At 37.9% G+C, this 27,849-nt stretch overlaps 1 protein-coding gene across 5 annotated transcripts in view; it reads right to left on the bottom strand.

The window, feature by feature from the left end:
* Nucleotides 1-27,849, bottom strand: part of LOC126863994 (voltage-dependent T-type calcium channel subunit alpha-1G) — a 110,484-nt gene that overhangs the window by 46,174 nt on the left and 36,461 nt on the right. For 4 of the 5 annotated variants that reach the window (XM_050614833.1, XM_050614832.1, XM_050614835.1 and 1 more), the window contains exons 5-11: nucleotides 26,567-26,738; nucleotides 20,987-21,025; nucleotides 8,301-8,404; nucleotides 7,391-7,566; nucleotides 6,012-6,104; nucleotides 5,352-5,530; nucleotides 1,908-2,080 (exon numbers count right to left, since the gene is read on the bottom strand). In XM_050614833.1, coding sequence (XP_050470790.1) covers nucleotides 1,908-2,080; nucleotides 5,352-5,530; nucleotides 6,012-6,104; nucleotides 7,391-7,566; nucleotides 8,301-8,404; nucleotides 20,987-21,025; nucleotides 26,567-26,738 — 936 coding nt within the window. The remainder of the gene's footprint in view (nucleotides 1-1,907; nucleotides 2,081-5,351; nucleotides 5,531-6,011; nucleotides 6,105-7,390; nucleotides 7,567-8,300; nucleotides 8,405-20,986; nucleotides 21,026-26,566; nucleotides 26,739-27,849) is intronic. The other variant, XM_050614834.1, reaches the window with a different exon arrangement.

Raw genomic sequence — 27,849 nt, 5'->3', positions numbered from 1 at the left:
AGACCTTAAAGAATACTCGATACCAAGTCGCTTCATGGGTCTTTGTGCGAGAGTCAATAATTATCCGCGGCATATCTACTTGTAAAATTTTTAATTGGAACCAGATGTTTCGAAACGTATATTTTCTCGAGCGTATTAAATTCCACAGGGTCGAATGTTTTTTTACGTTTGAGGAAAAAATATATCAGCTTGTTCGAAAAGTTTCTTTCCTTTCACAAGGTGATAATAGACGAACAACGATTTCTGTTTTATATTATTTTATCGAATTAGGCGTGATCCATTTCGTTCTATTTCTATCATTGCATGATTATCGCATGATATTAGTGCACGATTCAGTAAACTAATATAACATAAAGAGCATTGTGCGTCTATTATTTCCTTATAAAACGAAAGAAACGTTACTGACAATCTAATAGTTTTGTCGATCGTTGATAACGAAGACGTATTTCTTCCGATTCTTTCGCAAGGTAATAAAATATCGAGGCAAATTGACCGAAAAAGACGAGCTTATTGCTCTTTTAGTTGATCGTTTGCCGAGTGCAATGTTATGCGCAGCGAACGTCGAACACGAAAAGATTAAAAGAACGTTAGAGGAAAATCGTCTGCCGTTTCATTCGTTTTTATTAAAACAATATTAAAAAGAATATGATTATTTGTACGTTTGTAAACGTTTATAGATTTTAAAACTATCGCGTGTAACATACATAGTACCGTAATAAAAGCTATAATTTGAAAAACTATCGGAGGAGCTATTCTATCAAATTGATAAAACAGAATGAAAGAGGCAGCAGTGTGTTAATAAACACAGACGTATAAACAAATCGTTTACGAGATACATAATTTCTTAATGAACATGTAAAATCCGGGGCCTACGCACTTCCTCCGCACTCGATACAATAGAACAGCCACTCTTCCTGGAACCTACGATCACTGTAGCATTGTTCCCAACACACACTCCATCGTCTGAGATCTTCTATTATTCCCGCAATAATAGCGTCAGTTTAAGTGATATTCTCAAGCAATCGCGCGGAACAGCGCCAGATATTCCAGGAATCTCTGATCGCGTACGTTCATCTCTAAAAAAACGCTCTCGTGCTTGCAGTGAAACGAACCGCCGACAATTTAAACGTCTCTCGTAAGTACATTCTATGCGGATATCGTTGGCCGATATTCCAGTTTATCGAGATATCGATTATTTCGTGATAAGAACGAACAGAATTATCGAGTTAAACGTAATAATTGAATACCTCGAGAACGATTGGTTCGCCCATTCACGTTTATTAAAAAGTTTCCTGCTACCTTTACCGAGTTTTGTAAATTCGCCAAGCTTCTGTCAATAAACACGAGGAGGCATCCCGTATTTTCGTCAAGAAATACAATCGCTCGGAACGGAGAGTTTTACATTTTAAAAAAAGAAATTACGAGAACGAAATTTGAACAAAATTCACGAAAGCGATTTTACAAAATCAACGAAATTTCCTTCTCTCCAAAATTCATTTCCTTTTCAACAGATCAGTCAATTTCCTTTCTATTGAAATGAATTTTGCTCTCGTAAGGTTTACGAATCCCTCCGTTTGTCGAATTAATCTTCTTCGAAAGAAACAAATTTACGAATCTCTTCGGAATTTATCAACTTTACTGGCTCGAAAGATTCCTCAGTGAACGAACCACGTTCGACAGGGAAGAAAAGCACGTGACGCCTGGATCGTTTCGAAGACGATTAAATCTTCGTTTCTTTCAGAAAAATGGCAAACTACACGGGCATTCGTTTCCAAGGGAGAACATATAGGCGAAATGAAACGGAAACGTCGAAAAGATGTTGCAGTTTGCAGAGAAGCTCGTAAATTACAATGAAAATCAAACGTTGCAGGGGATTAATCCTCACTTAGGAAATACAACTCTCTTACCTCCGGGTAATCTATTCGAATCAGGGCCGGGTGCACCTGCTCGATACGGGTGTCCATGTTGTTGCTGTTCCTTAAGTAAATTCTGCTCGCGTTTCTGCTGTCTTTTGTATAAATACACTCGGTACCTCTTCATTAACCTTCTCTTTCCTCTTCGCCACAGGTGTGCAATATATCTGAGAAGATGCGGTACGATTATAGTAGAATGGAACAACTAAAAGACAATTTCAAATGGCAATTCCTTCGTTTCTCGAGCGGAGAACCGATGGAGCGCTATTTCGCTTCGTTTAACGTGACACTGTCACGGTTTGCGATCGTTTCTTCTCCAAAAATTCCGTAAGACAATCGTTGGTCTTTCCGCGTGGTAAGATAATAAAATAGGATATTGAAGAACAAGAAACGAATAATCGTATTATGGAATGGAATTATTTTAACACTTTGACTGAAAATTCACAGTTAGGGCATTTCGAATATAACCGATAAATAGAAGATACTCAAACAAATAAATAGAAGATACTGGAACAAAATGTGCCCCATTGAACGATTAAATGTTTTTATTAGAACATCAATAAAAAAAAAATGAGAAGAGATCTTGCATCTAACGGTGTACTGTGTTTGCATCCATAGCTTTGAAGGGTAATCTACGAATATTATTATAAACACAGCTTAGAAAATAATCGTAAATGCTGCTTTATAATAGTATAATTGAAGTTAGAAGTGTGCACATACCTGACTATTATATATAGAACGAGCAAATACCGTTTACTAATATCTTGTACACGTTTCAACAATATATTCTGCACGTTTTGCTTACGACGAAATAACGAATGCGAATGGTTTGTTGAAATAAACGAAGCCTCGTTATAATACGTCGCTATCGACTGTTACCAAGGTGCCACGGTGGTCACCCGTGACCACCAATAAGGTAAACGGTCCATTGGGGAAGAACGTTGTCTCACATCGTCGATTTATTATTATTCTGCCATTGTACGCTTCGAATAATAAAAATACTCCCTTGGCGTCCTCAGCGAAACACGTGATTTCAGCGTGGCAGTCAAAGTGTAGAACGAGAATTATTCGTTTTTAAAACAAAGGACTAACTGGTCAGTGTTTTGCTTCGTTTAACGTATGCTTTGTCACAGTTTTCCAATCATCGTTCTTCCAAGAATTTAATAAAACTATTGTTCGCCTTTCTGCATGGTATACTTTAAACGAGAATCCTTCTTTTTTAAATGCGATGGCTCAATCGAGGAAACCGATGAATTCGATGATATTACGAGAGAGTTTGCAGTTACTTCTTCCGCAAAAATTTGACGTAATTGTCCGATAGAATTGTAACCCTGTTCCGTGAGAAAATAGAAAAAGAATAAAAAATGAGTAGTAGGATAATAGAACTATTCTAAATGAGAACCCTTTATTCTTGAAGCGGAGGACCAATGTAGGCTTTCACAATATTGTAAGACTCTTTGATTACTTCTCCTCGACAACCTTAATAGAGTTATTGTGCGATCTTTCTGCTCAATAAAATAATACGATGGTCGTCTTTATGTTCAAGATAAAACGATCGAAAATGAAAAATAAACAGCGTAGTGGCGAAACTGTTTCCTCGAGGATGTTCGTTATTTAAAGTGGTAGTCTAATGGAACACACCTTGATATATAACTTAACGATATATCAAGAATTTTCAATTTCTCACCGAGAAATCTAATAAAGTCAAAAAGTGTGTGATAATAGAACCATCAAAAAGCGAACAATATGGTTTGCTTGGAAATTATTAGAAAAAGCGAGGAAACTTTTGCTTTATATCCTGAAACTTTTCTACAGCTTTTTCTATGACGTATGTGATACAGCGGCCAAGTTACTCCTGAGGGAATAAAAGTAGTAGCATCCCTTTTATTCTTCCAGATATAGAAGTGTATAAATTTCTACGAATTTCGAAGGAAGTTTAATCAATATGTAAATCTTTAAAACACTCGATCACACACGCGTGCGATACGCTCGAGTTGATATTTCTAAATTGCCTATCTTCGATTTTATCGAACTTTTATTAATATCGAATTTGATTCTCAGAGTAACGCGTACCTCGTCTTGATTGTAATTCGTAATATTATTTGTTCAATATTTATGTTTGTTACGCGCATTACGATAATACCTCGTGTGTCTATTATTATTAATAAATATACAGGGTGGTTGGTAACCGGTAGTACAAGCGGAAAGGGGGTGATTCTACGCGAAAAAAGAAGTCGAAAATGTAGAATAAAAAATTTTTTTTTTTTTTAATTTTTCCATCGAGACAACGATCTACAGTGAGATCCGGTATAACGTACCGCGCGCGTACCGAGCGAAAATTCAAGGTGGATTTTCTCGAAAACAAAGCGTCAAACGAAAAATTGTTATTCTATATTTTCGACTTCTTTTTTCGCGTAGAATCATCCCCTTTCCGCTTGTGCCACCAGTTGCCAACCACCCTGTATAAATACGATGTATGTAAATAGGCGATGGTACATTTGAATAACGTGCGACGCAAAGTATCGAACTTGGTAAAAAATAGATTTCACTATTTTACAGGCTTTTCGTTTGCAATTCGTTCGATCTATTGTAATTGGAAAATTCGTGAACGTTATTTCGTACATGGAAAAGCGATCTTTCTTTTAGGCCTCTTAGGTAGCGGTGAAAAATAATAACGAGAGAAGAAACGATTACGTAGGTGGAAAAGAGAAGTTGAAAAAATTGTCCAATATCTCTATTTTACGTTCGAATGAAATCTAACTAAAATCTACACGTCAATTTTGCGACATCCATTTAAAATACCGTTGCATCGATCAAAAATAAACGATACGTTTACCACAGTCGTGTTTTCCGTAACTGGAACTAGAAAATTGATACAAATTGAAAATGAAAATACAAAGCTTTTTCTATATCGTGCGCGCCGAAAAATATAAAGTTAAACGGACGAAAATCAATACGTATCTTCTTATATGAAACGATAAAAAGAAAACGTAATGGAAAAGACAAAAATCAAATTCGACAATTACGTAATAAATAAACTTTCGTAAAAACCTTTATTCATTATTATGCAAAGAACCGAGAACATCGTAATGACATTATTATATTTCATAAAACGATGCTCCGTGTTCCAGTTAACGGAGTTGCAACTTAATTAATTATGAAAATATAAGTGCTGATACTTTTAAGCGTTGAAATACGTGACTAAACTCTGATCCTCAGGATCTTCGCTTACATCGCTATGATTTTCAATGTACATGTATACCATATATCGCTATCCAGGTTATATCAAGTTGTGCTTGAACTTTGTACTTTCGTGCCTCGGCTTTAAATTTCCTTTTTTTATTTCTTTAATGCCGAGAACAGCGAGAGCGAGAGAGACAGAGAGATAGAGGGGAAAAAGTTAATACGCTTTTCCCGTAAAGTCGCTTAAATACTCACTTAACAATTTCAGCGTAACATGTAGTCGGTTCTGAGGTATTCGTCGACGACGCAAGCGTTGATGTAGAATGAAAACGTGCACGCTCCAGTCGCATTCTTTCCATCTCTCGCTTTTTCGTCTCTGAGAATTGCGTCGCTATCACGACTAAGCAGAGATTAATCATGAAGAAGGAACCAATCTGTAACCCAAATTTGTTCAACTTGCACCATTTCCTCTTTTCTTTTTTTCCTTTTTTTTTTTTTTTCTTTCGCTCGTTAACAGCAAAGAAACGTTTCTCTTCCCGTTGCGAAACATCGTGCGATCTTTGAATCCGTAGAAAAAGGTTCCTACTTCCCTCTACTTATCTCTATTTAATCAGAAGAACATTCCGTATCGCAGAGTAAGAAGTAAACGAATCTTTGTTTCCTTTTAGGTTTCCATCAAACAGCATTTAAAAGGAACGAAGTAAATTAAAGAAATGAAGAATATTTTATATTCGATATATACGGTGTTTACAAGAAATACCGGCACACCATTGTATTTATTATGGGATTTTGCGTATGCTAGAATTCGACACTGTGACAATGAAATGTAGAGGTTGATGAAAAGATGGCCCATCGGGAAATAAGGCTACGTGCCAATACTTTTTGTAAATATCGTGCATGAAGTAATAAACGTACCACGATTAAAAGGACGAAGTATATCCAGTCCCAAAAAGAATGAGCATCCTGTACGTAATACATTATGTCTGTCCATCCCTCCAGACTGATTACCTATGACGATATCATTTACTTTGTCAATTTTTCTCGTCCAAGCAGTTGAAATCTCCGTGGAGAAATTACGTTGAGGTGCATTATATATCGTAGATCGTCGAACAAAAGATTTTCTTAAATCAGTTAGCTTTTTAGTAAAGAATAAATGAAATTACGAGTCGCTACAAGATTCGCTAACGAACAGACTGCGAGTGTCTCTGCGAATTTACATTTCAATGAAAAACAATTTTTCATTAATTTAAATATAGACGATACTTTAATATTTATATGCACAATATTTTGTGATATATCTGTGCGTGTTTCGGTAGAATCTTGATTACCAAAGCAGATCAACGAACTATCGATCGATGCAAAATTTAGAAATGTTTCTCCGTAAGACGTAGGAACTTCGGCAACTTGACGTTACATTTTTGTTTCAAAATTCTCGTTCCTGTTTAATATCGACGTTTCTAAAATAATTTAATATATATTCAATATACGTGTGTCTTCGATTTAAATATGGAAACTCGAGGAGCGTGTAGGGGATCGATAAACCGAGGAAAAACGAGTCCTTTAGAAATTCCCTCGTTTTCGATCCATTTCGAAGGAAATCGCGGAAAAACGAAGAAAAATATTTTCGTTTGTTCGTATATTTATTCCAAAATGGCGAATTGTAGCCGTATCCAACCGCAGCTGCAGTGCAGTAAATATCAGCAGCGCGATGTCTGGCTGCAATTAGAGCGGTCAATGTTAGATGTATCTAATGGTTGCGTTGTTGCAAAAGGTCAGCGTTTTCAACGGTATCCTCGTTAAATAAACGATAACGCGTATAAACAAGCGCAGACGCGCAAACGAAAAAGCAAGAACAATTTTTGTTTCCTTCCCTGCGATTTTCTCCAAAATGTTGGAAAAAACCAGCGCTTCTGAATCTCTTAAAGCGCTTTTTGGACCTCTACACGCTCTCAAAGCGTTGGCATTTAAATTGGGTTTCACGTTTCCTACAAATGCAGAAACATCCGCAGTCTAATTGCCAAGCATACATATAGAATAGATAAGATTGGCTACTGGAGCAATCCTTGACCTGCTGCATGTTAAACTAACTCACTCGAATAATAAGAATACTCACTCGATTATACAAATACTAACATGTAACATGTGTGTGTATTTATGTGTATATATATATATATATATATATACACATATATATATATATATATATATATATATATATATATACTAACAAAAGTAGGGAATTTTGGCTACGGTGAAGTTTCAGTTTCTGAATGTGAGAGAACTAGGACACTCACGAGAAATATTGCGACCCAGGCAAGACCGATATTGTCGAACGATATCGTTCCTTGGAAAGGATTGTTACCCTGACCCTTGCACTCCGTGTAGTAGTAATTCCAATTAACGCAGGTGTCGTTGGTGATGAACGTTGCGTTATTGTTCGGCAACGCGGTGCTATTGCATATCACGTTTCCTAAAAGCAAGAACACTTCAGTGGCTTGTACGAATGTCGCGCTATCGGGAAACCGATACGAATTTCGTTCTTTGGATCTGCTGAGAAATTAACGTTCGTTAATGAACTTTAGAACGATGTATGTTTCAGATTCGATAAATCTTATTAAATTTCTTATTAAATGAAGTAGCTGTCGTAGGAAAATTTCTCAATATCTTTACATCGACTGCCGACAGAAGTTGAATGGAAAATCAAAAAGTGGATATTTTTTCCCATTTTTCGATTTAAATTCGCGTCGTCGATAGAAAATTACGAGAAGCACGGATCGTTTGCAAATACAGAGACGGATTTCGGAAATATCGTAACCTGGAAATACATTTCCATTTGCTACGTTTTCCTATTTGCGAATGTCGAGAGTCGATCGATTTAACGCGTTTAGTGATTGCTAATTTCGTATAAAATTCTGTTTCCGTGTTTCTACGTTTGCAGTTACGAAGATGGAACTAGCAGTCACAGAGAGCATCGAATCCATCGACGCTCGCGATTTCCATCGAGATATGTGACGTTCTTTCGCTCCTATCCCGCGGGCATATTTTTCCTGAAATTCTGGTGACAGCGATGCCGAAAACACGCGATGCCAGTGTCGAACGAAACCGTGAACTTGTTCTCGATTGAAAGCGAATAAAAAAAAGGGTGGGGGCAGAGGAAAAAGAAAATTGGAAAACCAGTGAAAAGAATATCGAAGATGCACTCACCGAACTTGAGCGGCGGCAGGTTACTGCAAGAGTGCATTCCGTTGTCGTCGGGACGCGAGCAAATGTAGTCCTGACCCTGATATTCGAAGTACTTCTCAAGGTCGCTGGAAAAGCAACGAGCCACAATTAAAAATCAATTTCGAAACAAGACCGCATCCTCGCGCCTCGTTTCTTATAATTAAGAGGTTGCACGTATAATATGTATGTATGTATAGATGTATGTGTATATATATATACATATATATATATACACACACACATATGTATATGTATGTAAATATGCCTTATGCACGAATGCACTCGTTGCATGCTTCGCTTTATGCGTGTACACCGTGTATATGCAGCGTGTTCCATATGATATATTATATATATGTATATAAAGGTTATGTATAATATATAATGTATACAATATGTATTTATATAATATACGTATTCAGACTGTTTCAGAAGCACAGATCAATGAAGGAGAATATTGGAAGACGATGAAAGGGAATGTCTCTCGTCTGACAAACGTACATTCCATCTTGCATTGTTTCTTTTCTTTCTTTCTTCTTGTTCTTTTTAGTAATTGAGCATTAAAATGATACATACAAGTTTGAGACGCTTGTCGAGCAATTTGCCAAACTTTGGTTACGATAAAGTTTCTGGGAACAAATTGCATAGAAACTATGAACTATATATATGTACATATAGGTAATTACGTAGGTTGGCCATACTGTTCCGTTTCTGCTGGAAAGTTCTGACCGTGGCTAATATCGTTTCAGAGGAACCGAGAAGCGAAAAAGTGCAAGAAAAATTAATTTTCCTTTTGTAGTCGGTTTTGGAAATATAAATCTATTTTTGGTAGTTCGATGTATTTAATTCATTTTAAGTCTCAGTATTAGTAAGTACGAAATTTACGAATTGATTTCCATCGCTGGAAAATGTAATTATTGCTTGATGTAATTATTATACCGATGAATTTCACTCTCGCAGAATGATCATCGCTCAGTCTTCCCTTTCCTTGTATCTAAGCTTCATCTACCTCTTGACCTTTCTGAATTTCTTATTTAGAATTGATTGACAAATGAATCTGCACCGCTACCGGGAAAAAACTGGTTCTCTCGTAAAATCCTACTTTTTATCCATTCTGACCCGTTTCCTCGGCGTTTAAAAAGGAAAATTCGATCAACTTTTTCACAGTGATTTCTAACAAGCTGTCGAGCATACCGCATAAGGGAATTTCAAATGCAATTCCTAGGTTAGAAAAAAGAATTCTTTCGTCAGCTTTTAAGTAATTCTTTCAACTCACTCGTAATGTAACTTCTTTTTTTGAGATTTGTAATAAAGTGATAGAATAGTTTTTTTCTTTTTTTTTTTTATTTAACGCCATTATACGTATATTATAGTGGAATAACGGGGCGAAATTTCATCGAAAGTGGTTCGGTGGTTCGGAAGAAAATGGGTCGTGAATTTGATAAAACCCAGTTTTCGATTAGCATTGTAACGCTTTAAAATATAAATTAAAGCTGTGTAATTCGAACAAAGCATAGCAGTTAATATAATTTTTACTATCAAACGAAAATTCTTAATTACTCGTTTTTACAACGTTATGAATAATACGAGAGAAATCTCAGTCGAGTTGCGAGGATACTATAATTAATTTTACAAAGTCCTGTCTATGATTTAAAGGCAAATACAAAGTAGCACAACCTTTGCGTCAAACGAAGTATAATTTCTTGCTGGAGGCTTTACTGAAACCCTACGGATGTGACCGTAGTTTGGCGCATTGCTCGTCAAATATCGCCCGAAACGTCCATTTTTTATACTTCCATTACTAGGAAATTAGGCGAAATCGTTTACTCTTATCTCGTAAGAGACTGTTACTTGTTGTTTCGTTAGTGACTCGTTAATTATACATACAATAAAATTGACCGACTTGCCCAAGTGCTTCGACGAATTTTCAAATCCGTATCATTAAATTTTCATTATACCGAATTATACCGAATTTCACGCTTCCAAAAGTTTCCTATCTAATTTACCGCGGATTTATCACGATTCTTAGGAATCTCTTATCAACTCTCGATTCTCCTTACTTTACTCCAATCCTCGCAAATAATTTCTAAAAATTTCTAACCTCTACAATCTCCTATTGAACTTACCGCGAATTGGTCGCAAACTTGTCGAGCCGATAGACACTTCTCTTAATTCTTTATTCTCGTGCGATTTTCGCGAACAATTTCAAACAAATGATCGCGTAGAAAGCTTTTATTAAAGCTATTATTATACCATTGATCAACGATTCCCAAACTATCGCAACGTTCACGAACGACTATTTACGTTAATCGCTCAAAAAATATTCCTTCCATCGGCCACACCGCTGCCTCCTTTATCGATCTCGCGATCTAAAACGCTGCACGTAGACATATACCTATAATATACAATATACGATACGCAAGACACGTACGCGCGCGCGCGCGCTCGTGTGTAATTAGGCCCATATATAATATGTTGTAGATATGTGCAATAATCGACGATAAGAGATTATGTATAATATATATATAAAGAGTAAAAGAAAAGAAGAACAGAAGAGAAAATAGAAACGCAAGAGAAACAAAGGCAGAAGCGAGTATCGAGTTTGCGTGCACGCAAGTCGGCGTTTTGTATCGGGATAAAACGATAAGAAAGAAAACCGATAACGCCCGTGTAAGTACGGCCCGCTCCAGTGTCACCTGCTAGATGCAAGAAAGTAAATGCACTCTTCTTCGGCTTCGAGGGCTGCCTCTTATCGGGCTGCTATTCAATTTTCATCGTGTGAAGTAACACGGCCACTAAAACAATGTCGAGCACCGCGACAAAAACCGTTTAATAGAGACACGCCCGATACCGACCCCTCGCTATTTGTATACCGCTTGTTACGACCGAGGTATGGCGGCCATCGTCAGCTGTTGTTTGTACCGGTAAGCATCCCGTCGATACGACACAACCTTTTTCCTACATCCCCATAACATTTTTTCTCTTTTCTTTGGATTCTCCTCCGGGACGATTTAAGATGGGATTTTCTATAAGCGTCAAATACGATGGCTTCTAGGATTTTTTGAACGTACCCTCGCAACCTTTGCTCGCTAACTTTGTACCGTAACATTTTCTTCGATATATCGCGCGTACTGCGTATGTGGAGAATTTTGAAATTTCATCGAAACGCTATTGCGATAATCGCGTTGGTAACACTTTACTGACCGCTAGCGGTTTAACAGCATACGAACGTCCATCGGTAGCTCAGGCGCTGATTCTCCCTGGCGCCGGCACTGTTTCGGTTTAATAAGTTTTTCAAATTGGTATAAAACTATGGGAGCTTACAAAACAACGCAACTGACGCAACTGAGCAAGATAGCTTAGTACCAAATAACAAATTATTGTTCAAATAATGAGAAAAATTGTCGGCGACAAAAGGCCGATTAGTAGGCTATCGGTCGGTAAGCGTCGGCGACAAAAAACCGATTAATCGACTATCGGTCGGTAAAGTGGTAAGATGTTGAACGAATATTGAAACGCATATCGTACGTATTGCACGAAACGTATTGCACGTAATATATTCTGAAATTTCACGAGTAATATAGAGAAACACGATTGTCGTATTTGTAATTATATTATGCGGCAAATTTTAAGGTTACGTTATACGTGCAATTTTGAACGAACCTTAATACGTGTGTTAATGTACGTATTAAATAAAACTGTGGTGATTGTACTGGGCAATTTTTTAAGCAAATTCCAAATGAAACTTCGTTATCACTGTAGTGGAACGTGACTGTCATCGTTAAATTGGTACTCGAAACGAATCTGAAAACGTTACATAGAAAATACAGAATATTTAATATACAGGGTGGTTGGTAACTGGTGGTACAAGCGGAAAGGGATGATTCTACGCGAAAAAAGAAGTGGAAAATATAGAATAAAAATTTTTCGTTCGAGGCTTTGTTTTCGAGATAATCGATTTTGAATTTTCGCTCGGTACGCCTGCACTTTATCGCGTCTAGTTATACCGGACCTCACTGTAGATCGTTGTCTCGATGGAAAAATTAAAAAAAAAAAATTAACCACCAGTTACCAACCACCCTGTGTAAACTACGTCACAGATTCGATGGAATCTTCAACTCATTTGCAAGTTTCGAAGGATACGTCCGCTTTTTTAACACTTTCAGAAAATCCCTTCTTTACCCTCGGGCCAATTCTCGCTGCCAAATGGATTGTTTTTTAAAGTTCCAGTGATCAGATTATCTTTAATTCATCCGGTCTCCTAACCGTTTTATATTCGTTGTCCGATGTAATTTTAATCCCCAGTTCTCGGTTATTTAAATTTCCTGAAACAAGTTTGCCTCGAAAGGGTCTAAAGGACGAAATAATCTCCCACGACTCAACTTGTCTTTACAGGATTTGGCGATCCTTATCCGCTTGAAGATTTTCGAAATACTTAACAGAGGAGAATACCAGCGTTGCTTTCGTTTGAGATGTTAGAATTAATAATATTATAAGTACTAATTGCCTTTGTACAATTTCATCATCTTTATCGACTCTAAGTTCATTGAAATATATAAATATATTTAATGCTTTAAGCACGCGCACCTTTTCGTAGCTTACTATCGCAAAAAGGTAAAGCAAAAAAAAAAAATGGTGAGAAAAATACAATATTATTATCATTATAACGCGTGTCAATTAGTTGACTGAAATTTGGTTAACATTGAGATACATAAATACGTGAGCGTATAACACGAATACAAATATTTATCTGGTAGAAAAGAAAATGACAGCGTGAACAGAAAATTAGAATTATTTACGTGGTGTATAAAATTATAATATGAAATAATCGTAAAACGGATTCGTCGTTAATTTCCACCTATGAAATTTCCTGAAAACCATAATATCGCTGTTGGACGACAGCCGTGATTTACGAAATTTTTGATCCGTGGTCTATGGACGACAGTAGAATTTAAAAGGTCAATGAATTAAATATCATCGTATAAATTCGCCACGTAAAATATTTCTTCGCGACGTTGTAAATCCAAAAGTCGAAGTAACCTACGATACAACTTGCTTTATAGGATTCAATGATTTTTATTAGACCGACGGTACTTGATACATGTGTTGCAAAAATACATCGATTCTATAAATTTACCATTCGGAATGATTATTCGCGAGGCTGTAAATTTGATGTCGGAGAAATTTCCTACCCTTCATCTGCATGAAATTCTACTCATAGTATACCAGCGTTGGAATTTCATGTTTCTACGCTATGGGAATTTATTAAAAATCGCATCTTAAGAGCACCGTTTCATTTTCGTTTCGTGTTTTCACTCGGGGAAAAATGGGAAATCGATAAGAAACTCGTGTAAGCAACTTCCTCGTTTTCTTCCTCCTCGGTGCCCTTTGAGAACAGTTGAAAAACAACATTTGCAGAATTATGGTTTAACGGGTGTGACAACGCGACATCAGTCCAGCCAAATCGTAAATAATATATTTTTTGATTAAAATTGAATAAACTACCAACAGCTAGAAATTCATGTCGCTTTATGTAATCTTATAGATTGTCAAATACGAAGTTGTTAATAATTTACAGATTCGGTCGAATCGCAGTTCGTAGTTGGAATTTCTGTTGAATTTTCTGCTCGTATCTCCGTGACCATCTTTTGGATAATCTCCAAGCTTTTTCTCTTCAAAATTCAAGCTCTTCCTCTTTAAACTATTTACACGGCCATTACGGTATTTATTTATTGCAAAATCAACTAACGACTCTTGATTATTGTTGCATAAATAACATCGTGACGTAAACATTGTTACATAAATGGACACAAGTATAATACGATGTAGAAAATATTTTTATAAGGTGTTTAAACTTGCTTTATGGTCTCGCTTATGCGTTGTAAGCGACGTTAAATTGATTAAGCTGATTAAAATTCCATTTCTTTTTTTTTTATATATATATATATATCTCCATTGTAAAGTCAGGAATATTAGATTTTAGAAATCTACTAAAATTACGTATCACGTTACCTTTTTTAAACGACTGCAAATTTTTGACGAATTCAACGTTTTACCACAAAAATCTTTGCATAAAACTTGTTAAAGTAACGTTTACAAGGACCGACGATAAGTTTAAAATTCGATACGAGATACGAAGCTGTTTCAGTCTATAAACTTCAAAACGATATTTATTTGGTAGCGATAATTGACCCAAATGTATAAAGCTACTTTATTACGTAATAATTCTAATGGTTTTACTTGGAGCATCGCATCCATATTCACGGACCAAGCGTTATATTTATTTTCATTTTTATTTACGCTTTAATTTAACGAAAAAGGTGAAGGTAGTTTCTTTTTTCCTTACTTTTAGCAGCAACGTATAATTTGAACGAAATATACAGGGTGGTTGGTAACTGGTGGTACAAGCGGAAAGGGGGTGATTCTACGCGAAAAAAGAAGCCGAAAATATAGAATAAAAATTTTTCGTTCGAGGCTTTGTTTTCGAGAAAATCGACTTTGAATTTTCGCTCGGTACGCCTGCACTTTATCGCGTCTCGTTATAACAGATCTCACTGTAGATCGTTGTTTCGATGGAAAAATTAAAAAAAAAAAATTAAAACAAAAATTTTATTCTATATTTTCGACTTCTTTTTTCGCGTAGAATCACCCCCTTTCCGCTTGTACCACCAGTTACCAACCACCCTGTATACGCGCTGAACAGTGGCATTGGCAAACAGACAGTAACATTCAAGGACATCGGAAATTTGATCGAATCGATCTTGACGAATTCGTAATTTTCACGAATATAAATAAATTCCACGTTTCGCTTTCACCTACAGCATTTTTATTTACTCGTCCGAAATAATGTTACTTTGTTTGGTTCGTCGATCGTATCACAGCGCTGCAACGTCGAGACGACGATAACGTTCGATCAATTTGATTAGCAAATTAATAAATATCCGAACGTAAAAACGTACCTGCAAGCATCGGGTATATCGCTGAAAACATTTAACGTCGAATGGTTGTTCGTGACTCGGTAAATGGTATAAAACAAAAAAAAATATTTAACAGCTCGAATTTACCGAACAATTATATTTGTCGTATCAAACAATTCCATTTGATTCCCATTCGAAGTACACAATTTGTCGTTTCTCGCGAAAAATCTATTTATCGATTGAAATTAATTTAATAATTTATTTAACGTAACGTTTAATATACACGTTCGCGTGGATTATTTTCCATGTTACACGTACGACAACGACAACGACAAGCGTATAAATAGAAAATCGGCCAATTAACGCGTTTCCACGGCGAGTTATGCGAAATTAATCGACATCGATACGAATTTCCAGTAAATTCAAATTCTGTCGATGCATCGAATCATACGGTGGCATCGTCACCGCGCGGATTAAACATATTAGAGGCATCGATCATCGTATCGCAACTGAAACACTCTGTAATAATTCAATTGTCATTTTAAATTTCAGCGGCAGGGCACACGTTCGAACCAACCGGTACGCGCTAGTTAGATCAATATCGCGTCCCTCCAAGTAAATCATAGAGAACAGCATGCGAAAACACGCGACATAAACTGGAAATCCTCGAATTTATTCGGGGCCGCTCGCCTAAAGCGAAATTATTAACAGCGTTATAAACCTCATGAAATATCGTTCAGGCGAATATATCGGTGGGCGATTCGTCCTACGTTTCTGTTTTCTGGCCAAGTTGTTGCACCATGCAAAAACCAGTGTCGCTATTTGAAAACGAGAGTCTAACGTTCTAGAACATGTTAAAGGAGTATTTCCATTAAAGGCAGTCGATCTTTCGACCCGCGAGAGAAATTATTGGAAAATTTCAGAAGGCAAAAAGAGTAATTTGCGAGGCTTTGAAATTTCCGATATCGCTTACGATAAATTTGAATAATCCGTTCTTTCTGTATCGTTCGTTTTATAATTTGGTTACTCGCGTTTCCACGTAGAAAAACATTTTCCCCGTATTATACTAATACCTTTATATTCATAATCGGCATATATCCGAGCTTTTTTGTCGCGTATTTCCAAAAAGAAGAAAAAAAATCTTCTCTCCGCGAGATTGAGCGCGCAAAGATTGAAAAGTAAAGGCGAAAGTTTAATCCGAAGCAGATATAAATAGAAATCGATCGATATCTGGAATTTTAAGGAACTTTAGACTGCTGATAGACGAGCGAAAAGCGTGAAAATTATAGCGCGCTGATTACGCGTCGAAAATCAGCAACACGTGTACTCCACGAGTTTATGAATTTCGAAAGCAATTGAACGATTCTTTCTGAAGAAATATCGTATGGATAAAAACAAGAATAGAATATCATATCGTCTATCTGTAAGTGAAGTATTACTGGAAAGAAAGCTTGGGGAACTATCGTGGAAATTGCTGAAAAATTAGAAATTAAATTAGAAACGAGCAATTTAGCAAGGATATTTTGAAAACTTTGAACTTTAAGGGTATAAAATAAGGAAAGGTCAGGCTTTCCAAGCCACCAAATGGAAATACTCCCTTAAGCACCGATCTTTCGCTAACACGATAACGCATCGAACGATTTTGCATCCGCAATGGCGCACGTGCACCCATCGGGCTAACCTTAATGCACGTGTTCCAGACCCAAGACATTGCACAGCTACGTTATGTGCTCGCTGTATGCTCGTGATGGTGCTGAACGTGCTTTTCATAAAAAAAAAAAGGAAAAGAATGAAATAAGAATAAAAAAAAAAGGTAAGGGGCAGCTAATCGAACGTGTAACGAGGCTGTCGTTGCATTGAATGCGTAAGTGTGCGAGTGCGTAGAGATTGTTCTTGCGTGACCGTACGATCGTGCTAGCCACTACAATATACAGCTTCACGGGCGTTTGGAAACTACACCTAAAATAAACATTACATATTTTATAAATAATATATTTGTTCGCGTTGAAATCTCTGAGGTGCGCGGAATCGATCGGAAGAGCGTGACGTTGCTCTCGGAAGTTTCTCTAGATTTTTAGTAATATCTAGGGATTTTAAGTTTAACCATTTCTAGTATTTTTCGTATATCCCATTGTTTCAATCGTATTTGAATTTAAATCGACCATTCGATATCAACGTGTTTCTTTTTCTTTGTGAAATATTGGATAAGCGAAATGCTATTGTATAGCGATGTACATATCTCGCGGTAAATGTTTATTACATCGATCGATATTTGCCTATCGGCTGGGGAAAACGAGAACGTATTGTTTAAAAATGGCCACTCGTTGAGTGAGACGAGCGAACTCGTTGCGGAAGTTTAATAATTACACACGTACGGGGAAGAGTAAATATATCTGCTACTATGAACTACTGTGAACTCACGCTCACTAGTAAGAACTGTTTCTAGACTTTTATCACGTGCCTTGGTTTTACGCACTGCTATTCGCAACCAGAGGTAGCTCTTCCCTTTGTCGACGCAACGAAGATACTTCGATCTACTCGTATTATATTTAGCCGAATAAAGTAAAGATTCGTTTGATTTGATAAAACAAAGACCAGCTTTGATCGACAAATTAATTGGCAACAACTAACAAGCATCGAGACACGAACCGCGTAGAAATCCGATCGATCGCGACTCTAAATTTTGTTAATTTTTTTAATCTCAATTTAAACAAATACACGATCGATGTTCGATTCCGGAACAAGAGGTAACTTACTTCCACAAATTGGTTTATCATAAGATAAGACTAAAATAATACGAACAACGATATAAAGTTGTAAGATGAAATTAAAAAATAACATTTGTAACACGATGATCGTGTTTTCTTTTTTCCTCTGTAATTTTCAATTTACGAAGTTTATCGATGTGGCTTCCGATTTATGTTACGAAGAAACTGTAACAACTGAACGGAAATGTTGAAGAGAATTTCTGCCTAGACATTCTGTTGCTCCTTGAACCTATCAATTTATAACTCGCCGATTAAAAACAGACAAACGCGTACGTTTCGAAGATACCAAGGGAAAGACAAACTAAGATTTCCTCGACGTTACACCAACGTTATTTTCCAAGAATCGTGTTATTGCGTGGCTGTAGCTTTCACGACCAAATATATCTACCTACCGCGGCTCAAAAGTCTTAGGACATCTTTTATTCTTAGCACAACTTCGTTATCCGATTTCAATTACAAACTTTAATTTGCACGCGCAATTTATTAAAATTCTTAGTAAAATACCTTTATTCCATTTTTAACTTAATTCCAATTACTTATTTACGATTATATAATTAATTGTATTAATTACTCGATTCTTTCTCCGTTTACAAGCAAACGTGATAAAATCTACCAAAACCTTCGAGCTGGCGTGTACATCCGATCAATTCTTTGCGATTGAAAAATCTTCGTCGCATCTTTGTAGATTCCACTGAAACCGCAGCATTTCGAATCGACCAGAAAAAAATGACGAATATTTATACGAAGGAAAACGACGCAAGAAACGACGTTCGTACGATTCCATCGTCGTGACGATGAAGTACAAAGGATTAGCGACACGGTACGCGTGACGCACAAAGGGACGTTTGTTGGCGGCGCGCGTCGCGTCGCGTCGGTCAAGTTTCACGTCCGACTACGCATCCAATGAAACCGCAGCCTGAAGAAACATGCCGTACATGGAACACGCCGTACGTGCGCTCGCTTGCACCCCGATCTAAAAGCTTCGCTGAAGCTGGATGGCGCGGCGGCTGGGAATACGGTGCTGCGCGGCGCGGCGTGGCGCGGCGCGGCGGCAAGCCGAAAAGTATGTATACTACGCGTACATACGTAACACGTAGCCGGTGCAGAAGTCGATAAACGATTCAAAATAGCTGCTACGTAAACCAGGGTGAGGAAAGAGAAAGATAGAGAGACAGTGGTAGTAGATCGGGCTGCTTAATTAGCTCCGGGATGGATTTGGAGCTGCGGGAAGAGAAGAGGCTCGTTGGTGTACCTAAAGCACGAGGAGCAGCTTAAACGGTGTGAATCGAGGAGCGAGTGAAAGTGGGCAGAACGGATGGGAAAGCGGCGTTTCCCGCGAAAATTATACATATTGGAAAGCGTGTACGGGCCGCGGAAGTCTCGAAGCAGAACTGGATCTTTTCAAATAAACTTCATCCTACTCTCTCAACGGCCGTTTGCTATTGTTCGGTGGTTGAATGACCAGCGAGAACACAGAGGACGACGGGAACAAAGCGCTAGGAAAATAAATGGGATTTGGAATATACGTACGCGGCTGGAGTAAGAGCGAACGCGAGAGAGAAAAACAGACTGAGAAGGGGGGAAAACTCTCTGGCCGATGTTCTGCAGTGAATAACAAGTTGGGAGACGGCAGGCGACATCACGCAGATCTCGTACAATTGTAATAACAATGAGTATAGGAGTTGTACGGAGATATCGTTTCATCGTGTTAATTAAACTCTCGAGATGGAGAGCGGAAGCCTAGGAGAGACGTAGACAGATCTATAGAGATAGACAACCAGATGGGAAGGTGAAAGGGATGGAAGAAGCGGAATGAGGATGTTTGGGGATGTGTGTGTCAGAGCGATGGCAGATATCGAGACCAAGAGGAGAGAGGAGAGAGAACATCGATCTTCTTTTCGTGCACTGAAAGAAAGGAAGAATCTTGAAATAAAGTTTCGAAAGTACGCCGCGTTCTCAGACACGAAGAAGGAAAGACAATCGAGCTCGACACTTTGTGCGAAGTATATAATATAATAAATGTATAAGTATGTAGGTACACATATATAGTAATTTTCATAGTAAAAGTTAAGATCGTTCACATTCGTGTCGTACGTTCCAAGCTGCGTACGTTGCAAACGACATATATGTACACAATGGCCGGATACTGCGGTAACCGCAGCGTCGGGTTATGACACGAGTATACAAAACGACGGTACACGACAGATTAGAGACGCAGAGACGGGTAAAATACCGTTTCGAAATAGCTTCTGTGCCGCTCTGTGCTTCAAGAGGTCCTCGTTCTTTATTAATCTTCCGTTCATTGGATCAGTTTGAACGTGCATTCGCAGTCCTGTCCATAAGTCACTCGGATTACTTGTTTATTTTCAAACGTAATTATCGTTGAACGCTTGCGTCGCCTAATAAATATCGGACCACGTTCGCGGCAAATTTAACGAGCAATCGAAATAGCATCCGTGATTAAAGTCTCTCAAAAATTTCGATCCTTTTCGATGGAATAAAAATTACGTACGTAACGTTCCGGTATTACGCCGTATGGCATAGCAACAACAACGAGAATCGATTAATACATTTTTAGGAAGAACGCTGAATTTACGATAAAACGTTGCAAGTATAGCACGAAACGTTTCTATGTGTATCGCGTTATGAGTGATCGGTGATTTATGGACGGTTAGGTAGATAACTGTAGCATCCGTTGAATGTTCATTATCTTTTTATTACTTTCGAAATTCGAAATAGTATTTTATTCACCTCTGGACAAGGTGGCATGCTCTATGCTTGGTACACACTATAAATACATTTGTACACTCGTACCGTGATCAAGAACAAACAGAGAGATAAATATATACATATGCACGTGACGTATGCATGTATATACATATATGCACACATGGATGCACGCCTATGCATATTATGTGATTTATATAGATTTAGATATGTATATAGATATATTATGCATAGCACATTGTTCTCTACTAGAGCTTACTAAATGCGTGATCGAACCGAGTACTCGTCCGAGAGTAACCTGCAACAGCGAAACAATAGCCTGTCACTGCCCCCTAAGGTGGTCATGTACTTACGTCTAATGTCTAGCTTTCTTTTCTATCTTTTTCTTGTCATTTTCTATCTTGTTCTTTTTGCTTATGGGACAAAGAGAGGGGGAAAAAATAGAACGATCGATCTTTTGATCGATCTTCGCTTTTCCTGTCTCCGCTAGGCTGGTATCGCTACTATTGAAACAAAAGTCAAAAATATTTCGTTAAGTCGATTACGTACTAAATGAGAAATTCACTGACGACTCGATGAAAGTTGATTTTAACGCAATTTATTTCACTCGGACACGATTTTCTTTTTAAAAAGAGATTCTGTAATAAAATATTATTCTGTGATATTATTCTACAATGTATATTATTTTCTACATGGCAGGATACTTTATACAGAGCGGCGAGACAAGGTCGAAAAACTTCGTCTTATTCAATGGTTAAAGCCACGTGTCGAACGTAGATTGAAATATCAAGTATCGAATATTATCAGCATTTTTCTACGAATGGTATGCCATCTATTCGAATTCTAATCGAATTAGCGATATTATCATGCAACGATACTCTGCTACGATATTTTCTCGCTATATGGAAATGTTTAGCTAGAAACGACCATCGAGATCGACCTTATTTTAGCTGTATTATCGAATAAAAATAAATTTCTTATCCAAACAGGAATTTATTTGTGTAGGTAATGCGCCATTTAGAAAAATGCGTTCAATTATCGACTGTAAAAGTGGCGATACGTTAAGAGCCTTTCGTCTGTATCGATCGAAGTCGAACTTAATCCTATCCGATTATAACCGAATAAAAGTAGCTTTTAGTCGAATCAAACAGAAATTTATTCGCATAGTACCGTGCCTATCGCTCGTCGCTTGAAAATGAAAGTGTGAAATATCGTCCTTCGCTACTGTTTCTATAATTTTGGAATTAATTACTCCAATAAATTATCCCGATAGGTATTTAGAATAACTCGTTACAAACAACGAATAATTATTATCAGAAAGAGTGGAAGAACCGCGAAAGATTCATTTAAATAACCATCTCGCATAAATATTCATGGAAAAAGAATTTGAATAAAGCTCAACTCCGTTTCCGATAAATTAACGTGGGAGACCAGAGTTATTCGTCATTTCGATTGATTGTCACATTTTGTATTCATAATTCGGCTGCAGAATGACAGACAGATTTATTCGAGCGGTTACACGGTATGCGTTGCTTTTACTAAATAACTGTTTGCTACATAAATCGTTGTTCTTACTATTTATCGCTACTCTGACGTAACTTTACACCTAAAATACAGCATAATCGTAGCAAACGAATCGAACTGAATATGTCTAATTAAAAATAAAAAAAGAAAGCTTATAGGAGAAAATTTTGCAATATTCAACGACATCTTTTACTTCACATATACGCGGTATTATTATTCCCACTATCGTGTTAATAATTTTCAGATAATTACTCTTGTGCCACAGGATGATAGATCTTGTTAAGCAGCAGACAATTTCCCTGTACTTCTTCCTAAATTGACTCGCAACACAGATACAACCTGACCCAGTTGCTGCTATCTCCCTACAGAGCATATCATTGTCAAGTTTCTGCTACGCCGACATAACCTAGTCACCTGGTCTTCGATAGAACATAAATATTCTTTCAACTTGTACGAAGATTAATTTCGCTGATCGATCGAAACACGTATTTAAAACAACGATGATATTTTTCCATCGTAATAATAATTAAACAGAAGTAAAGGTTCTCGATCAAAGGATAACCACGACCATAACCTTGCCATTATTCACCACTCTGTATAAAGCAGTAGTTGTAACGCGAAAAATGGCCCGATATAAAAACCGTTTAAACACGGGAGTGAAACGCGCGAAAGCGGTTATAAAACATTTAACTGTAACCTCGACGAGCGCGTGTGTTGAGGTCCGTTTTAAATAGTTTGCCCGTTCATTAGCAATTCCCCCTGTTTCTCGTCCAGCCACCGACATATACGTATCGTATGTACGAATAAATGAATCCCGCTTTTATGGCTCGGGGACATGCACGAAATATAATACGAGCCGAAAATTTCTCTCTTTTTCGATCGGCAAATTCTCCAACCTGCATTCTCGTCGTCCGGATTTTAACGAATCGAAAACCTTTCGTTCTAAACTACGTGATTCCTATGGATATACTATATATCGGAAAATACGTCTATGAATAGGAATCAAGTTGAAAAGTAGAGGGGAGGGGCAGGGGCGTACAGAGACACAGAGAAGAAGGGTGAAGAAAGAAGAGTACAAGGTGATTCGTGAATGCGTGGTGTCCATTCTTCAGGGGCTGAGCGTGCACATGGAAATAAACAGAGAACGTCGTGCGAACGTGACGATGTATTCTACGTATCTTAGTTTTCCAGTTGAGGATTATTCGAACTATGTTGTAAGTGTCTGCCTCTGGTATTATCGTTGGACCATGTCGAATCTCGGTTACGCGAAATCTCCGCGATACATTTACTCGCTAGCCTGTACGCTGAGATTGTAAATAACGCAGAGTGAAATAAAAGAGAAAAATATTTGCCTCGGCACGCGCAACCGTACATGTTTTATCATCGACCGTATATAACATACAATAGCGAAGAAAAGGAAATTTAAAATTGATACGCTATGAATTTTAATAACTTTTGTATTAAAAACGTTTGACTGTATTGGTAACAGATATCTATTCCATGCTATATATCGTGCTGATTCGTTTACGTTACTTAGACGCGAATCCATTTTGGAAAATTACGTCGACCTCACGCGCCTCTTAGCTTATAAACTTTTTTTCGTCCGCCGCTGTAGCCGAAACGACGTTTCTCGTGACCTAAAGCTGACGAGCAATACCGATCGATTTGAATCGAGTAGAACTTCGGTCGGTCGATATCCTACGCACTCGTGCAGGTTCATTATTATTCCGAAGGCGGAAAGATAAAAATTCGAAACTTTATATAGATGAAGTAAAAATTGGCTGTGCGCGTGTGTGTACAGGCAACGATAAAGCGCGCAGTATGCACGCGCATTGAGATACGAAGCAGACGTTTTGAACATTTTATTCGATCATCCGTAACTGGAAAATTCAAATACTTGGGATGTACGTTCGCACGATGCTTTTTTATTTATTTATTTATTTATTTTAATGCTGCCAATTTTCATCCTCACTTAAAGCATGGACGTGTATTTACAAATCACCCTGTATATATATCGTGTGAGAGAAGAGGTGCGGAAAGAACGAGCGAAGAAAGAAATCGCAGCGGAGAGAGAACTTCAATTTACTCGAAGCGATACCTTGCCACGACAACTCGAGCTATATGTATATCGCCATGCATCTTCAGCATACTGCGTGAAAACGAACCGTACTGAAATATTCTTTTAGAAAGAGGATGCACTCACGTATATACGTACGCGTCCGTTGTCCGTATCAAGCTTTTCAGCACATCCTTTCCTTTTTCTTTTTCTTTCTCATTTAATGGAACTATCAGACGGCGAAAGCTTCAGTGCTAAGGGCATGCGAAGAAAAGTATCTTGTATGTTTTTCCTAAATCCAAAATCGACTTTGGCCGAAAATCACATGGCGAAATAATATCCAGATGGAGAGAATGCTTCCAAATAAACGCGAGTATCCAAATCATTTTTTGCGCAAATCTTTCGTGGATGTACCGTATTCGTTGCACGAAACACTTTGAAACACGTCGTTCTATGTATTATCGCGTTGGCAATTAGATGGTATTGACAAAATCCGTGATCACTCAGTTGCCAACCCGATATATCAAACGTATTTTATATTAAAATCTGCTACATGTTCGTGCACATCGTACGTACGATATCATTTTCATTGACATCGTAACGAGACTGGATGATCGTGATCGTATAAAAGAAGATATTTATCGCAAACATGAAACTTGAAAGCGATCTAAAAATTTACACGTTGCACGTAAATGTGCTACATATCGCGTCCATATATTACGTGTTTTATTTCCGCAATTTCATCGACGCTGCAACGAAACGCAACTTTCATGGTGATACTGGTGAAATCTCATACCAATCTGAAAATCTGCATAGAAGTTACAAGATATTTACTGCAGATTTATACTTGATAAAAAAATTCGTATATAAAACGAACGACAGTCCGAAACGCTTAATTAGCGTCGAAGATGACTACGCTGGATACCACGGCTTCGTATCATCGTCTATATCGTCGGCTTCTATGCATTTTCAAATTTCAAATTCGTTCAACGTAGTCGCGATAATTATGGTACGCGTGATCGCGGTGCTACGTTAAATTTTCAAAGTGTTACATAACGCACAGGTACTATATTTATAAAATGATCGCACGAACATTGGAATACCTTGACGAACCGCTATACATACGTTTCAGCGTGCATTTTAGAAAAGAGTAACGTTGACCCTTAGCACTGGAAGATCGCCGACGCGAGTTTCCGTGAAGTGCCATGTGAAAATCATCAAGCGAATGGATATCGGTATACGTAAAGCCGAAAATAAATGAGCGTGAAGAGGTGGATGTAAAATATCTGATAACGAACGATGTCGGCTATGTAACACGGAAGCGGCGCGGGATTCTTCGCGAGAACCTCGTGATTCGCTATAAAGTAGGGCACACACCGGTCACGGAAATTCCCTAACTATACGCGACGCTGTTTAAACCGGGAATAAAACAAGGTCGAAGAAAAATATTCGCAAAGTGGTCGACGTTCATCGATCGCTTTGCGTCTCTCAGTCAAACTTTACGGAACTGTCATCGGCGTCGTAGAAACTGGTCGAGGAATAGGATATTTCGAATCGAAATTGACACACAGAGAACGCGTATGTTAAGTTAAAGGACGTTGACGAGCGAGACGCGTCGATCTGCAATTGCGAAAAGTTTGTGAAACACGAATAAAAACGAAAGATGTCGGCGAGTTTCGTGATTACACTTGTCAAAGCGTGGAAATTCGTGTGGCAAATATACGTGGGGAAAAAAGATGAAAGCGCAAAACAGCTGATTCGCAGACAGCAATTGGAAATGCACGCGTGCGCGTCCGATGGCTGAGTTAATACTTATCCAGACGTGCGTTCGTGTATTGCACCATCTTCTGGAAATAGAGTACGGCCGACGTTTATCTCAAACGCAATGCAGCCTAGCGTACGCCGCGTGTTAAACGTTGACTCTCGACGATTACGTGGGGGAAGCAAGAAAGAGCGGATCAAAAAGAGAGAAGCGAGGTGGTAGAAGCAAGACAAAGACGAAAGTCAGAGTGAAACAGTAAGATAGAGAGGGTAAGAGAGAGAGAGAGAGAGAGAGAGAGCAAGAGGATAAGAGAGAGAGAGAGAGTGAGAGGGAGGGAAAAGAGAATAGAGAAGAAAATGCGGAATCGATGCGAGTTTAAGCGTAATAATAAACAAACCAGACGAACTCTGATCGTCTCAGAAACGCATATATGTACGTAGAGAAAAACCAATAAATGAACGAACGACAGAAGACGTATCGTTCGGTTTGAGACTTACTCGGGATATTTGACGTTGGGTAAAGCCTTCAGGAAACAACGTTGACGCAGGATGCCCTCCCACAGTTGCACGCCAACGATACCGAATATAAAGAAGACGAAGAAGCACAGCAGCAGCACGTTGCCCAGCATAGGAAGAGTGTCGAGTAAAAGCATCACTAGTATCCGCATACCTGTTAGAAAAAAAAAAAAGACGAAATAGTGGCAAGAACAGCGACACTCGAGTCTCCTTTTAAAACAAGTCTCGGCTGTTCGCTATGATTGCGGCGCAATCGTGTCGTCTAGTTTCACCGACAGCGTGACAAATACAGGATTTCTTTGTTTACAGAGCAAGTCAGGAAAGTATTGGAAGACTCGAAGAAAGCTTTTATAAACGTAATTGCGCTTAGGCGAGAGATTTTCAAATTTCGTTGATATCGTAGTGAGATCAGCGCGATTACATCGGTCAATTTTGAAACGAATCCGGAAACGTAGGCTAGAAGCTATATTTATTGCAAGATATCTTTTAGCCGAGATCGTGAAGGCATTTCAACGATCAATTGTCCATTGTATTGGTAAATCTCGATATTCGGTGAGACCATTTTTAATACTTTTCGCTTCTTTTCGTTTTTTCTTTTTTTTTTTTTTTATATATATCGATAATATCATATACCTTCATTTTTAATATCTTGTAGCTTCTATATACGTCAGTCGTATCTGATTACGTCGCTAATGAAATTTCAAAACGTTTAATATCGCACGGACGATGTAATATATCGGCGAAAGATTTTTATAAACGTTCAAATACTTTCGTGAACCATTGTACGTCACTGGAGGAAGAATAATGTCATCCGGATACGGCGCTAAATAGAGATGTGCGCGAAAAAGTGGGAAATCACGAGGCGAGAAAAGCGAAGGACTTGTTACAGGCGGAACACTCAAATATAGTGTATCGCGGTTCTAAATCGATCCGCTCATTATTTGTTCATCTGGATCGTTCAGGAATAAATCTTCTTTCAAGTTCATTCATGTTAAGCTTACATCTATATCCTACTATATATAATCGTTGCGGGCCGAGAAAAATGTAAATTCGATCGAACAGAGAACGTCGGATCTTCTTTTCACGCGATTTTATTTAAAGAAGCTGCAATCGCGGCTGCAACGTAAAGAGTATCGAAAGAGAAACGAGTCGAGTGCTTGAGTCGAAAAAAGAAAAAAAAAAGAAAAACACTGGCAAATATTTTTCAACGGACGCCGGATATAACAAGTTCGTAAATTTGGAAAAATTGATCGATCGGTGCGTGT

This window comes from Bombus huntii, chromosome 3 (assembly GCF_024542735.1).
Source record: "Bombus huntii isolate Logan2020A chromosome 3, iyBomHunt1.1, whole genome shotgun sequence".
NCBI classification, from domain to species: Eukaryota; Metazoa; Arthropoda; class Insecta; order Hymenoptera; family Apidae; genus Bombus; species Bombus huntii.
The sequence above is the reverse complement of the archived record's forward strand: the minus strand, read 5'-3'. Positions and strand labels throughout refer to the sequence as shown.